The 17449-nt window shown below is 27.7% G+C and overlaps 1 protein-coding gene and 1 long non-coding RNA gene across 5 annotated transcripts in view; one reads left to right on the top strand and one right to left on the bottom strand.

The window, feature by feature from the left end:
* Positions 1–502: 502 nt before the first annotated feature.
* Positions 503–17449, top strand: part of LOC114120585 (uncharacterized) — a 33699-nt gene continuing 16752 nt past the window's right edge. For both annotated transcript variants that reach the window (XM_027982547.2, XM_027982540.2), the window contains exons 1-2: positions 503–874; positions 13758–13961. In XM_027982547.2, coding sequence (XP_027838348.1) covers positions 13830–13961 — 132 coding nt within the window. In that variant the 5' untranslated portion in view covers positions 503–874; positions 13758–13829. The remainder of the gene's footprint in view (positions 875–13757; positions 13962–17449) is intronic.
* Positions 881–17449, bottom strand: part of LOC126549674 (uncharacterized) — a 30397-nt gene continuing 13828 nt past the window's right edge. Inside the window, exons 2-4 of one of the 3 annotated variants that reach the window (XR_007603800.1) lie at positions 7212–7487; positions 1294–1390; positions 881–1012 (exon numbers count right to left, since the gene is read on the bottom strand). This is a non-coding gene — a long non-coding RNA (uncharacterized LOC126549674). Of the gene's footprint in view, positions 1013–1293; positions 1391–1914; positions 2067–3969; positions 4065–7211; positions 7488–17449 lie in introns of those variants that run through there. The other 2 variants (XR_007603799.1, XR_007603798.1) reach the window with 2 other exon arrangements.

Genomic DNA, 17449 nt, shown 5'->3' with positions numbered 1-17449 from the left:
CACGTTTAAGTATATAATATACATATTAACAATGATGATAATAATATAAGGAATTCCGATTTCCAATAACCATCCGACCATCGTATCGATTTGAAATCGTGCGACACGATTTTTACCGCACACTCGAAACAGTCAATTAATTCCCCCAATAAATATACACGCACACGTAAAAATTATATTATTTGACCCAAATAACATATTATATTATATTATATTCAAATTTAAAAGTATACCTATATATTATCCACAAAGCACATAGTAATATTATATTGTCATCGTCGGCGGTGTAAATGTGAAAAAAAAATCTCTCCGTCCGTCCGTGGCCACGACGGCGGTACACACCGTTAAATTAATATTTATAAAAAGTATTGTAAAAAAAAAAAAGGTTCGCGGCGCTCACCGCCGATATCATTAAACACTAGGAAAACTACAGTGTGTCGACGCTTATTGCGCGGGTGGGGAGGGTCCGGGCGACGGCGTTGTTGTAGTGCTTGCCTGGACGTTTGTACATCGGCACAGTCGTCCGGTAACGATATCACGTGGAACAATTGCGCGGGAGTTCCGATACTTGGCCGTCGTCGTTATTACTATTAGTACTTACCTATTTATATTGTAGTCGCCGTCCGTCATCCATCGTTCATACAGTGTACACTCGGTTTTTATTTTTTGTCTTTTGCTCTGCATAGTCCGTTGATACGAGCAAATAAAACAAATCATAATATAGAATTTAATTTTGTTTATAAATATTTTCTGTAACACGATATTACACGAAAAAATATTAGGGTCGGCCAAAGATAGGATCGTTTATTGATTCAATTTTACATTACTGATTACATCGAGCTCTTGGATCGCTCTGACACACCGCGCACGAACAGTAAGTACATACGAATTATTGATATTATTGCATTGTAGTATGTATTATTATACATGTTTAACTTCATCACCCACCGTTTAAGTCTATTTCACGTTTATTTCCATACTGCCCACTATAATAGGTTGTGCCAAAATTACACTACACCATAATAATATTTAAAATAATTAATAACATACAATATAAAAGTTCATAATAATATATATATATACATCAATAAATAATTTTTTTTTGTTCAATATGTAATTTAGTACGTATGAAAAAAAAATTAAAAATCTTATATTTAAGTACGATTAAACAATTAATAAATCATAAACATACAGAATTTTTTTTCAATACTTTAAGCATTAGTTTCCGTATTCAATAAACTTAATATATAATATATAGTAGGTAGTATTTTTATTCTAATATCACCTATTTACCTAATTAAAAAAGATCATCTTATTTAGTTTTATCAGTTGTTATTATTCCATATTTAACAATGTCATCCTTAGAAATTATCTTCAGTAGTCAATTAATCTGTAATCAGAACAAAATAAAAATAATATTATTTGAATATCAAAATAGAATAGAGTGGTTGTATTAAAAAAAATAATACATCTTAATACAATACAAAATAAAAACTTCAATATACGCATTTCAGTCTAAAATAAAAATGCATGCATGTACGACAGACATGATGTACATCAGATAATTAGAGAAACCCTTTCTTGAGATTCCAGTTAGTCATTACCATTCATTAACAATTAAGAAACTTATTTATAATTGGTTAAAAAAAATATACAAAGTTACACTTTGTATGACTTTTAACAGTTTGAATATCATTAACATCTAAATTATTTTAAATAGTTGCACGTATATTTTTTTTTAATCCTTAGAATGACGAGGTACATTGTTTTAACTAGTTTTAAGTAATAATTAAAAAATGTATTGTAAATCTACAATAATAATAATTAATAATACGTTCCACGTGGTAATATGTATTAATATAAATCTTTATACTGAGTAATGCTCATTTTAGTTTACGACTTAAATATACTTACAAGTAGGCCGTTTTTTATGATTATATTATTATTCGAAAACTTTCTGTTGTTAAATTGCACATAAAATTCGTGAAAGCAGATACTTGATTATTTTTCTCCCACATGGAACATAAGTCTTAAGAGAATCTTTTTCAATCTTTGTATAACAAATGTATCATTCCGAATTAGAAATTCAATTACACATTTATACAATATAACGCTGTAGTTGAGTATTGAGTTAACTATCTTAAGGGCACTACATTATATACAAATGAGCATTATATTTAACTGCAAGTAGTAAATCGCATTTAGCTTTTATTGTCAAGCATAAGTCGTAAAATTGCCCCTAAGAACATTAGCAGTTTCCAACTATACATTTGAAATATATATTTTCATAATGATACTTAATAATCAAATGTGAACAATACTTTAGTATACAATATTATTGAGTAGAAATGTAATTTAATTTACCGTTAAAAATTACAAAATCTATTTATAAATACTTTGTACGACTACTGTGTACTTATTTAATAATATGCACTAATTGAGAGTATAAATATATTCTTTTTAATTTAAATTTTAAATATCCGAAACACCCATGTAATGATTATATACTATAATAGTACTATAAACAATATTATTTATACTTATAATATACATCATACAAATGTACAACAGCTGTACACGCTGCAGGAAATTAGTAAAACGGCAAAAAAGCAAAAGCATATTAGCGTGAAAATATATATATATAAAAAATTGTAATCTAATTATTATGCTCGTCGTCCACACGTAAAAAGAACGAAATTATACAGTTTATCATTTTAAAAACTAGCGTATTTTAAATACAAGGTACCGACATTGAATTCCTGAAAATACAACGAGCCTATGTTATAACTATACATATACACAGACACATAGTACACACACTAAGTAGGTTAAATGGAAAACACAATGTTTTTACTCGCTGAATTGGAATCGTTACGAAGTAGGTTGTCCGAGGCACTGTAGTAGTAGTAAAATACACACAATAATAGTAATTTAATTAAATAGTTTGATGATCGTTGTCATTTCACACTGTAGTTTTTTTGGTAGAAACGTCGATTGTTTTGTCTAGAGAAATGGTCCCTTATTTCAACATGGTCCATGGTGGCACAGCCGTACAGTATAACGCCTATACATAGTATAACATTGTGATGGTACTAATATATTATGTACTTAGTGCATGTTATAATAAGTTAATTATGATATAATTAAACCGATAAACGATTTTTGAATGAAAAAAAACCAAATTATTATATGTATATAATATTGCAAGCCAAAATTAGGAGCTGCAGAACAGCTTAAATGACTCACTGACGCGCGATCTGTGCAGGCAATGGTTTCGGTCGTCGAACACACAATCAATTCAAGTGCTTAACATTAATCAATTTACATTAAATTTTGATACTAGACTTATATAGGTTTTTAATTTTATAATCTGAGCGAACGTTGTACGGTTACATTATATTCTGCTTGTGCGCGAACGTTTCATATAGATAGTTCTGGAGTCTTTAACTACGTAGCCGGAAGTATTCATAACTTGGTTTAGAACTTGTGACAACGACGCGCCGTTTCGCGGTAAATGAGTTAGATTATTCTTAAAACCGAAATGTTAGTATCTTTACACAATAAATAATAATCAAACGACGACAGCGACGTAAGAAACGGTCACGGAAAATCACGTGTAAACGTATCGTCGTCTGTCACCAAAGTAATTGTTACGCTGCAGTTAAATATCTACCTAACATAAATGTTTTCACTTCTAGTTTCGAAATTTACCGAGTAGAAATATGAATATTTTGCATTGCAAGTACCTAACTACGAAAAGGTTCCAAATTTGTAGATATAATATAAATACGCGCATATAAAAAACATGTTATTGTTATTACCTAGTGGTCGTCCATCGAATAAAAAAGCGTTCCATCCATGTTTGTGTGTCGCTTCGACCGACATTCAAATTCGAGAAAACCCAGAGCACGTACGACCGATTTTATAATTAATTCCTACCGGTGTATAATGTATATATATTATATATACCTTGGTTTGTATTTTGTTTTGGCGACCGCGATGACGGAGGTGGTGATGATTGTAGTCGGAAATAACAGCGAAATTTCTCGAAAAAAAAATCTGATCCTCGCACTGGGTCAATGTCGTCAATGTAGTTAGTTTGTATTGTGTTTATATATATTATATTAATACGATGTATTTTATTGGTATACCTACCTAATTATTTGTTACTTTTCGATTTTTTTTTTTTATTATTAATCAAATAATTCATGAGTTATATTATAGACACCGTAAAAAAAAGAATGTTTTTTACCTATATTATTTAGATTCGTGTAAGACAATAAATAATAAAATTATGGCCAGCTTTATATATTATAATATACATTTTTTTGTATGTTTAGACATATTACTGTTAGCTGAATATGGAATAGATATTTATCAAGACTCGCATTTGTAATACTAAGTATAATTGATGTACGTCGTGTGTATTATAGTGTTTTGTACACTCGTTCCGCTTTAAATCCTCTTACAATAATGACCGATGGGCGACATATAATATAAAAGAAAAGTACCGTTCAACGAGTTTTACACGAAAGATTTAATTCTTCGTGTTTTTCTTAATATAAAATATTTCGAACGCAGTATTAAAATTTTATTCTTGGAAACAATCGTGTATACACACAAATATCATATTATAGATAGGTAGGTCTTAGATACATAATGTGTTTTTACACGGCGTAGGTGAGTTCAATTACTGGATATTCAAATGTTAAACATATTGTTCAAGATATAACGAGATGAACGAATTTATTAAACTCAATTGTAAAAAACGATTAAAAGTTTTTTTTTAGAAATTAAAACGTACACTCAGTGTCAAGTTTACATTTGCGTTTCTAACATGTCACCGTTACAGAATACGAGTGTGAAATAAATTTGCATAGAAAAACAAACCGCACAAAATACGCGTACAATGATATTGTATATTGTAGCTACCTAAAATAATATATATTTTATATGTTAACTGCATATTTTATATGTTAACTGCATATTTTAGAGTATATTTGCCTGAAAATAAATGTTGACTAATAACGTAGGTATGCTTCTTTTTAATCTTGAGCGAAATGAAGGTTTACCCTACATATTTATAAGTGTTTATTTTCTCTGCGAAAAAACCCATGCCCGATAATTCGTTTGACAAACAAAGTAAAAAAAAAAAAACCGCATACAAAAAAGATTGACCGACAATGATATTATTATTTATTATTAACATATGTAATAGTGAATAGTATAATATCACCGTATCCTATGACACTATTACATGCGAATCGTATAATAAAAAATAATAGTGTTCAAGAACTTGTAAAATGTTTAGAAACAGATGTCCGTTCCTAAATCATCATATTGACATTATACATTGACGTAAGATAAAACGTATAATATTAATTAGTTATTTGATAACTGTAAAAAATAAGTTTACATTTACCCATGTGGCCATATTTTAATTTTAGTTATTTGGATTTTCAATTTCTTTTTCTAAAAAATCATATTTATAAATAGCTTATGAAAATACATCAGTAAATATTATAAACTTATAAATTATATTTAAAAAAAAAACATTTAAAACGTTTATATCAAAACAAAAGGCAACAATTGTTTTTAAACTCTTCAATGATACTTATGTTAATTATTATGTGTGATAGATCGATGAAAGTTTAGATAGCTAGAACTTAGAATAGGTATTAAATATTTAAATATCATAATTGAAGTTTATAATAAATGTCGACAATTTCAGAAAGAGAATTTGATAACTCAATGTACAGTATTTATTAATTTAAATAAATACCTATTTAACTTTATTTTTAGTGTTTCCTTTTAACAAGAAAAAAATTGTTTATCGATATCAGGCTGCGGTAGTTTCGCCTATATTCGCCCTCAGTTCCTCAAGCCTCAGTGATCTGCATGTGATCGTAATATCCATAAAACGTAAAAACAAAAAAATACATACCTATTATTATTTGCTAGTAATTGATGTTTGAAAAACAAAAAAAAAAATGTATAAAAAAAAGAACTTATCGGGTTTACAGTTACGCGATTCCCCGAAACGGCGTAAATACGCGCACGTGCAATCAATTAACGTCACGGGTGCGATGAGGGGGGAAATTTTATCGGACGGATCGCGCGCGCGCGGTCTAATAATTACTATATTATAGACAGCAGTGTTGGATCTAACCCGACATAACAAGGGTGTGGTGGTAATCTTAAGGTGCAAATAAAGGGGTTAGAACCATGGTACTTGCTTAGGGTTACGCACGTATACAACTTTTTACAACTTTTCGGTGGTTCCCTCTAGATCCGCCACTGAATTAAACAGTGTAATGTCATCACCATAATGACGGTATCGAGCGTGACGCACATGTCTATATAATATTATCGTGTTGTGCGAATCAACAAAAAACGATACGCACACCGAGAACGATCCTTATCATCGCCCCGGTCGCTCGTCATCGCACCGCAATACATAATAATATTATAATAATATACGTCGTTAAAATATTATCGTCGACATCGCCCCCCCCCCCCCCCCCCCGTCACCCCACAGACGTTTAAAACTAATGCGCGCAACACGACGTTATATCGTCACAGCCCGTTAGGCGACCACCGGTTGTTTTTTGCACACGTGATTTATTTATATAAATGTGCATAGATATGTATGTTTTAACACCGAGGTTTGTTTGTTTTTATACGAAGCAAACACAGTTACGGACGGACTAGAACGGAAATATCTAACCGTTACGGGCATGCGTTTTCTAGAGCCACCTTCCTCTGTTACAATAATATATGCACTGTGCAATGAATCGATCTTTCCGATCTGATCTCAAAATAAAGACAATATTTTATAGTTCATCTCCGAGTATCGATATATGGACCATGTATTAGTCAATCGACTAGCTCTTTCACTAAAGTCTAAATTGAAAAATAAAAGCAAAAAGCCAATTCAATTATTCAAAAATAGTAGAACATGTAAACCCCCAAATAGTCGATATTGGGCTGTAATAATACAAGTCATACTAAAAATCATATGAGACGTAATAAAAGCTCTTTTCAAATCGTGCAAAAGTCCTCGATTGCCTACCAGCTCTATGTTTTTTTATTTTATATTTTTATTTTATGAGATATCAATTTGAAATCCAAAAAAAAAGTTTTATACCGTTTACCTGTACATTTATACGATCATCGTTTATGCAGTTATGCTTAATATTACAATTATCTACCTATGTAATACACTATTGCAGACTGTAGTCGGAATTGTTGCACTGTAACTGATAAAAACGACGACCATCACTTCCACCGGTAAGACGTGATGTTCTTGTAGCAGTTTACGTGCGTAAAACGTTGTGCCGTTTGGAACGGATCGCACGATACACACGCGATGCTAAGTGAATATTTGCGGCGTATGAACTCTGAGTCTGATTCGATTTTCACACACTCGTTAACGTAATAATAATATTATATTATAAAGTGTATATTCCTTTAACTGTTATAGGTACCTGCAACAAAATATTAAAATTGGTTATCTAAGTACACCACATAATATTTTTAAATTAAGAACTTTGTGTTTAAATAAATATACTCAACAATTATTTAGATTCCACCTGACTAGATAAATATATTTCTCAATTATTTCTAAAAAATATTATAAACGATTTTTTTTTCAATACCGTCAGACACCGCAATCGAAAATAAGATTTAAGGCTTACATCCTTGTTATAGATAAAATAAACCTACATTTAAATTTACATATTATAATTTATAATAACTAAAAATAAATAACTGTATAGCCATTACATAATTTATTTTAAGTTACGGAACTGAGCAATAAATAAATCACTTTTATGATAATAATATTTCACCATACATATTATAGCTATATATTAATTATTATTAAATTTAATATTTTTAAATTTTACCCTTCACCTAAATGTTCGTCTTTTGATTATGAGATGGTATTCAATCATAACTCTTTTCAAGCTTTCATTAAATTCAAGTAAAACTATGTATATGGATCGTTTAAAAATAATAAAAAAATATTTCTCACAAAATTGTGTTTACGTATCTGCCTATAATATGATTTTAGAAAATATAATGATGCATTAATAACATACCTGTATTTATATTTTAAATTAATCTATTAATTATTTCAATTAACTAAAAGCTCTACAATATTGATAATATTAATAGCAAACCAGAATCTTGTGTTTAGGATAGATACTTAAAAAAAATATATCGTACAAAATAAATCATATATACGAGTATTATAGATAACAGTTTACAGTCCTATATAGTAAATAGTAAATACATATTATATTCATATTGAACGTGATCCAAACAATACTCGATAATCATATACTTATGTATGTATATTGTTTACTAAATAGTATATTATACAATAATTATAGAATACCGTAAACGCCATACTTACTGAATATACTAATAAAGTTATAAATAATAGTATTAATTAGACGCCTAGTATACCAAGAATCTTGTTTTAAAAAAATATAATTTTTAACAAAATAAAAAGTAGAATCTAAATAATTATAACAAATTTCCAGAAATAAATATTATAATATCGAAGACCTTGGAATATATTAGATTAAACCCTTGCTCAAGGTTTTTAAATTGACCAGTGATAGTTATTAGAAAACGAAAGTTAAAAAAATAAAAATATAAGAAAATGTATTTAGTATACACAAAATGCAAATTATAATCAACGAGTCGATATTACTAACTAGTAAAATCCCGTATTTTAATTTTAAAAGGAGGTATTCAAGAGGTCAAATGTATAATTTAAAATAAAAAAAAAATGTATGAAAAAACCTAGTATTAAAACTTAAAAAAAAAAACATTAATATTAAGTATATTAAATTTCTTAGTGTTTGATTGATTTTTTGTGTGCGTTAATACTTTATATTCTGCTATTCATTAAAAATGTAGTATATAGATTATAGACATTATTCTAATTATAACACAACTAATATGAATGGGTTTGACATGACTGCTAGATATTATAAAATAGTTATTACGCAATGATTTTTTTTTTTTTTTGTTTTGTTTTAATTTAATCTATTTTTTTTTAGTTCAGTGTTTGTATATTTACTATTAAATTTAATCTTAAATAATTTTACTTAAAAAGTAAAACTCAATATGTTAAGTCAATTACCCAACATTATACGTTTCATTGTATTCCTTTAATTCATTTCTTATAATATATACTTTTTTTAATTTCAAAATGATTATAATAAGTGTCAAGTCACGATTTAATTAAAATATAGGTAAATTATTTGAAAATAAATAAAAGTAACTATTGTATTTATCCTTGGTTTCGTGAACTATATTTTAATTAATAATTACCCTATCATTTAAGTATAAGATATCTATGAGTGTATATTTTTGTTTGTACCTCATTAGTCATTAATAATCTAAAATAAAATTATATTTGAGAAGTTATAAGCCAGGTTAGGTACTTACACAACATCAGAGTAAATACCTACATCATAATAGCTATATAATATAAAAATGATTTAAATGAATATATTACCGTTCGCAGAACTAACAAAAGCAATATACATGGTGTTTTACACCTTTTTTATTTGAAGGGAGCGGAGCTTTCGTTTTATCATTAATCATTTTTATAACAATAAAACACACGCTTGATAAGTAATATAAATTTATTTTTGAATATTTCCAATTATAGACGTTTGTGTAATACAATTTCACTTAAATTATTTATATCCAAACCAACAAATTTATGCAACAAGCAAGACAGTAAAGTTAAATTGTCTAAATTTAACTAAACTTTTTTGTTTTGATTAAAAGAAGAAGGTAAATCATCTAATTATGGATAGTGTTCAGTGTTTTTATCCCAATGTGTGTTTGCCGTTCAATATTCAAAACTATAATTGGCATTTAAAAACTATAAATAAATTCATACTTATTATCATATACCTAGTAAACATGTATATAATGATTCGTCATCGTTATATTTTATATTTTACATATTATAAAGTAGACTACAGGTATTTATCATTAATTTCATATTTGCATGCACTTATGTTAACTATAATATTATACCTACATTTTCTATGTCAATGGTTAAATTCATAAAAATAAGTTAATAGTTTTACATGTTTATATGTATGTTATCATTGCGATTAACAACATCAGATGCAACGTCCATAAAATATATAAAACATGTTTATTGGTAGGTAGTATAATAAATACGAATCTCGACTATTTAGAGAATGTCGAACATAAATAGATTTTACATTTTATTCACGATTTATATATGCAAGTTATAGTTGTTACTTGTTAGTATGCGTGTATTGAACGACAAGTAAATTACAAATCACATAATATGTTGGTAGGTATATTCATATTAATGAATTAATAGAGATAAGATGGAAAAAGTAGTGGACACATTATTAAATAAAGTACAATTAGTAAATAGGTTAGTGATAAATGATGAGTATTGAGTAGGTAACAGTTAACATAATGTATGATAAAACTAAATGTACCTAAGTGCATGATATAATATGAAATTCTATTAAATTGAAAATAGTTATTTATAATTCATAGATTTACTCGTATTTAAACTTTAGATAGATTTTATATAAATTAAATATTTAATCTCACAATCATTGAATTGTGTATAATATATACAGTAGTCAGTACTCACACAAACGATTTCAATAACTATAATCAGTATAATCTGACGATTATTTAGATCTCGCTACGGTCCACGACTTTTACGATTTGACCAATATAAAGCAGTGACAAAGAAATCAGCCTAAAAAATAAATGGATTTAAGCCATCAAAAACTAGTAATAAACAGATGTAAATAAGTACTAATATTTCATTATTAAGGAATGAATTGCTTGTTTCGTATTAATATCCGATTTTTAAAAAAAAAAATTCTACAGAAAATACGAGTGGGAAGTAGGACGACAAAACGAAAAATAGTTCTTAAAAATACTTTACCAACAATAAACAATATTTAATGTAACTATGCTCAAGCAAGAAACTTTTTTAATTTAAATGCCTTGCCTATTTCTTCTTGATTGTGAATGATTAGTCGTATTTTTATATTATTCCTGTGCTGTGTTATTGTGAATCGTAAATAAACAGCTGAGCTTGGTGATTAACCTATGGCAATAAAATCATAGATATAACTAGGGCTCGGATCTGTATATAAATACATATTTTCAGTGTGACTTGACTAATATGTTTAAGCAAGTGATAAATTCATTTACACGTGATTTTCAATTAAATACATACTTTTACATATTCATCATAAATTTGTGCTTTTATATGTTTCACAATAATTCTGTTTTTCTCACATATTTAAACTATTTTGGCAATATATATAGAATATAGATAGACTAATAGATATAATTGTATGGAATATAATAATAAGTATCTTATGAAAGTAATAGTCAATTTGTATCATGATTATCCGGAAAGTCGATATTTGACTAACCGTAGTGCGTGTTATTTTATTTAAGTTACATTTGTTCGTTATTTGTGCGTATTTAATTCTCATTTAATTATATAGGTAAATTAATGTGTTTTTTAAAAATTTTATCACATATATTTTGATAGTAAATATTCATACATAAACATCTGAGTTTTAGATACGAGAATGGACAGTGATAATTGTTATGTGTAATATACTATTGGTATGTCCAAAATATTTTCACTGCACTATTTCACCGCATCCCATCTTTGTCTCCAAATATTATATACTTTATTGTTGAACTAAAAGAGTACCGAAGACACGTTGACAAGGCACGACTGATTTATTGATCATAATAAATTACTAAAAAAGTATTAAATTACTAATGCACGACGGTAGAACACATAATATATATATATAGATAATAGCTATACTGATAAATATTTCAGACAAACTGAAAGCATATTATACATACAAAACAATAATCTCAAAGCAAAAGTTCAAAGGAGTAAAAGCACTAAGATGCGAGAATCACGATAAAATTACTAGCTAAATATATGTAACACGAACTCTAATACTAAACGACTATTGTAGACGTTACGGTAAGCAACTCTGATCAAGACGATCAAGTTATGTATTATTCTCTTTAACCACAGTTGTCAGATCCACGATTAAGATGAGCAATGAACCTTAAACCAAAATAAACAAAGACTCTTGACATAAATATGCACTAAGTACTGTTTATCTCAAGAAATCTAAATATATATATATATATATATATATATTGAAATATAAATCTAATATGTGTATAGGTTGTTAAATATACAAAAATTCTAAAGTATTTTTTAATTGCAACTCCTATTAAATATTTCAAGTATATACTGAAGTATATTTTAATAATAAATGCAAGCCTATTATTCGCGAATAAACTCAAAATAATATTTTAAAATATACATTTTATACTATAGATTACAACATTTAATACAGATATTTACCAAGACAATAAACTTACCAATACAATGAAATATGAACTATATACAACATGTTCGGTCATACAATATTTAATGAATTTATTTATAAATAACTGAACATAATTAAAACGCTAAAGGAAAAAATGAATAAGAACCATAATGACAAGTATACTTTATTAAAACAGTAGATTGTATTATGTTGAATGTTGATGTATTGTTTAACTGGACCTCAAAAGATGTAAAGTGGGACAAGTATAAATATACATTATATAATTATTATTAGTGACTCGTTTTTTAAATGTGGGCTTAATTATTGTTTTTAAAACTTTAAGAAGAAAGGATCCACAAATTATATGCGTAATTAAGTTTAATTATTATTTTATATTAGAGAATTCATGATAATCCTATATTTTATGAAAAGGAGACAATTAGGCATAATTATAACTTATAAGTAATTTAATCACATATTGAATTCAATAATTTTCTTTCACAATCAATGTGTTTTATATTGTAGTATATAATGGAATATCAAGTACACACATGTAATTTAAATGTGAAGACTAATTTTATTGAAATAACACATAGATCTGAAGCTATGTCATATATCTATAGACAGCAGAATCAATATATGTGGAAATATTTTTACATAGGTATCTAATTACATTGAGCTACACTTATTTATCAAAATTATGAACTATGTATACTATTATTTTATTTAAAGCATACAATCAATATTTATTTAATACTTAATTTTATTAATTATTTATTAAGTTTTTATTTTTTTTTCTACGGAATATTAATATAATTGTGAAATTTTAATGACTAGACATTTTTTTTTCTTAAATATATTTAATATTTAAGCCATAAACCATCATTAAATTTTACAAACAACGCATTGTTTTAAAAATATAAGCATTCGCTTTTTGTTATTTGATATTTTTTATGTTAAAAACAACTGAAAATGTGAAAGTTTATAAGAACACTCACCCACAACGTATCACTGAAAAAAAAATTAGTTTATAGTGACTATAAACATTTAACTGGTAAATAATATTCATGTCAAGTACGACATTAGTCATAAATTCGCTAAGTATTTGCCATGTTTACTCTGTCGATAAGCATCACAGAGAAACATTTCACTATATAGTAAACGGTAAATAATCAGTTGATTCCGAATACTGATCAAAATCAGAGAAAATATATTACGGATCCCATCACGAATAAACACTATATTTACAGAATTAATTTATACTTCATAGTACGTTTTTATTAGCTAATGTAATTAGTAATTACTTACTAAACTACATAATATTATGTTGTTGCATTTATTTTTCAGAAACAAGATAAAGGAAAAGACCGTCGGATGTCTGTGGAACGGTCGTAAAGCAACGTCGGTGGTTTTGTCGCGATGAGCGTGCGAGCGCTATTGCGCGCCATACTTTTGGCCGTCTTGGTCGCCGCGACATGTCAAGCTGACGAAACAACGAGCGATTATTCCACCATTGACTCTACAGACCGACCGGAATCAACTGAGGAAGAGGTAAGATCCAACGAAAATATATAATAATAATAAAATAGTTATTATAAATTAGATACTATTTAAACATTTAGAATTAAATTCGGAAGTAACCAAATTGGTTAACGTTTGAGTTCAGGTCAAATAGTTAAAATGTTTATTTTTAATAATTGGTACAACACATAAATTAGATAGTATTAAGTATAAATTTATAAGTATAAGTATAAATGGAACTATATTCTATAGTAAAGTTATGAATTATGCATGATTATTATATTGTAAAAGACTGTTGGAGAGTTGGCCAAATATCGCTGATACCCCGATCGATTAAGATAACGATTGAGACATACGTACTTATATAATTGTATGGATAGGTTTATCGTAGGTACGTATGACGTAAATTGCGAAAGAAAATATACGTTAATAAATGGCACCAATTCGGCTCAACTTAATAAAATACCTTTTTCAAACAGGAATCAATTCGGCATGTATAGGTTTTGGGCTCGGGAACCAATTCGGTACCAGCCTTAAATTCAATGGTATAAGTTAAAAAAATAAAATACACCTTTTAAAATCCATACTAATAAGTATAATAACTATAATTATTACTCACTATTTATAATCATCAATCATATACTTAGTCAAGTTAATAATACAGATCATTACCACAAAATAAAATGAATATAAGCCAATATAATAGTTTATACGTATTAAAATATAATATATATAAAAACCTTATATAATACCCAAAAATGTAGTATAGCTGTTTTATTACCATATTAACTAATATAAATTAATATTACCAATCACTTAGCGATTTTTCATTTAAGTTTTCATCACTTTAAAAGTTTAAAGGATACGAAAATCACCAACACAAGTATAGTGTCATAATAAGATCTACAATAGATTTACATTTAAAAAATGGACTAGTGTGTACCACATCGCTGTACAGTAAGTGTCGAATACATACAGTTTTATACAGTAGATACGTACATATTTATACAGTAGTTAACCATTTTTAAATTGCGACAAAATAAAGAAATCCGTTTTGTAAAAAACCGATTTAGTGGAAATGTCTGACTCCCAAAGAACTAACTAGATTCACTTTGCTACTACAATACCAAATTGGAAAATCGAAGAATTTTTACTCCCCAAAAAGGTGATGAGTGATGACAGATACATAAAAAAAAACACACACCATTGTGAAATTAATACCATCATCTAAAATGGATTCATACTTCATAACATATGATTTATACAATGTGCCTAATATAATGCATTATTATAATATAAATATACTATAATAAGTATAATCACACAATTAAATATGATCGAATTAGTAGTTTCTATTTAGTATAACTATTGATTAATAATCATCATTTACTATTAGTTAAGTACAATTTAGAAATTCACATATAACGTTATTATTTTAATCATAATTACAACCAACATAATTGTCTATTATTTAAGTTATATGGAATTTATTTATTTTATTTACCTAACTGTTTTTTAGCATGTAATATAATTGTATACACTGCAAACACAATATTGTGATAATAAAATTTATAAATTGAATTTCAACATAATTGTGTGATGGCAACGACTCAGCGGGTGACTGACGTGCAATTATAATGGAAAATTATTTTATTTTTCACTTAAGATATTTTTCATTTTTTTTTTTTATTTATTAGTGAGATTTATATTTGTTACAGATAAAAAAAATAAATATCAATCTAAACGGTAACATCGTAATTGAAATAAAATATTATATTGACAAATACTAGTAAAAAGGTACATTCAGGTTAAAATTTATCAGAGAGCTTTAGGCATGCTTAGAACGCTCATTTTATTTTTACCAGACAATATCACGTATTTTTATACATAAAAAAATAACAAACTAGTTGAAATCTATCCTTAAGAACGTGTCACGACTCACCAGTGTCATTGAGGGAAATTGAATGGCAAATGGGTCAAAAATATAAAAATGAACAATGCAAAAAAACCTCGATAACCTAACAACTATCATAAATAGTAACAAACAACAACCGATCGAAATCTTTTAATTTTTTAGTTACTAATGAATTATTTTTTCGTATCTGTATCTTATTCATTAAACAAGGAATTTGAACTGACTTTATATAGTTAAATAAATATACTACAGTGTGGTGAAAACATTTGTATCATGTAGACTTAAATAATTAGATATTAGATAATATTATTGTTTTAACTAAAAACGTGTTTCAACAATTTAAATAACTGTAAATAAGTGTAACAAATATAAAACATTTTTAATAATGTAAAAAAAATAATAATAATGTAATGTAACTCAACGGGATTCACGGTATTCATCTTATATATAAATTATATAATGTTCGATACGTCCAAATACTATCGTACCTACTGTAAACCCTTTTCTAATTAAAACAAATGCATATTTCTAATGATTGACTTAATGAATTATAAAGGACTTATAAACTTATTCATAGGTATATACATTCTACGTAGCACCTATAGTTTTTTCTATAGCTTTATTGCTTGATATAATTGACTTTATGAGTGACAAATAACTAATAAGTTAATCGTTTACGCAAAACACTATTGTTAGTTTTTCTAAATCAAATATTTAATGGATAATATACTGTTATAACTTATAAGACAATTTACTCTTCTTGCACGGATCACAACGCCCACTCTATAAATATGTTCACAGACAATGAATCGATAAAAATTGTCAATTTAAAGAGTACAACAAAAATGTTAATACCTACGCCCAATCTATTTAACCGATCAATACACGCACATACACGTCCGCCTGCTCGCCTTTCGTTTAATTTTCTTTTAACGCGGACGCAACTGGGTCACTTGCGGTTTGAATACATTGAACAAAACAGCGATTGTGATTTTACAATCCTTTTGCTCGCACATATGTATATTCTCTATGCCCATAAACTTAAATTATTTATCGTGCCCGGCAAAGAACTATGCGTGTACGCATTATTATAAACACAATAATATCGATCGTGGGCGTGAGTCCCTATTATTATATATTGCGAATCGTAATTTCGCTTTTTTTTCATCGACCAAGACCAGCACGTGTGTTCATGTGCAACGTTTATGATAATAATATTAAAATATAAAACTTCTCCACACCGTCCACTATAAAAAACTAACATTTCCGGCCCCTGACCTCTCTTCCGTTTCTGTTTGATCGCTGTGTATTGACTTTATTTCTATAATTCGATTTGACCGATCGCCCGAGTTAATGGTCCAGCGTGAATATATTGGTGCAGTTAATCCACTACGTATTTTCGTGTAAACACTTCATAATAAAACATTAATATCAAACAATATACAGTATACACGCTTGTTTATTACATAATGTGCACGATAATAATCCCGGAACAAATGCAATTGATCTGCTTCGAATAGCTGATAGATAATCCGCAAACAGTCGTGTGCAATGTCCCATGACACACATGGTCACCACTGCCATACCTTATATTATATACAGT

Source organism: Aphis gossypii, chromosome 2 (genome assembly GCF_020184175.1).
Source record: "Aphis gossypii isolate Hap1 chromosome 2, ASM2018417v2, whole genome shotgun sequence".
NCBI classification, from domain to species: Eukaryota; Metazoa; Arthropoda; class Insecta; order Hemiptera; family Aphididae; genus Aphis; species Aphis gossypii.
Note: the sequence above shows the minus strand (reverse complement) of the source record. Positions and strands in the feature narration are given on the sequence as shown.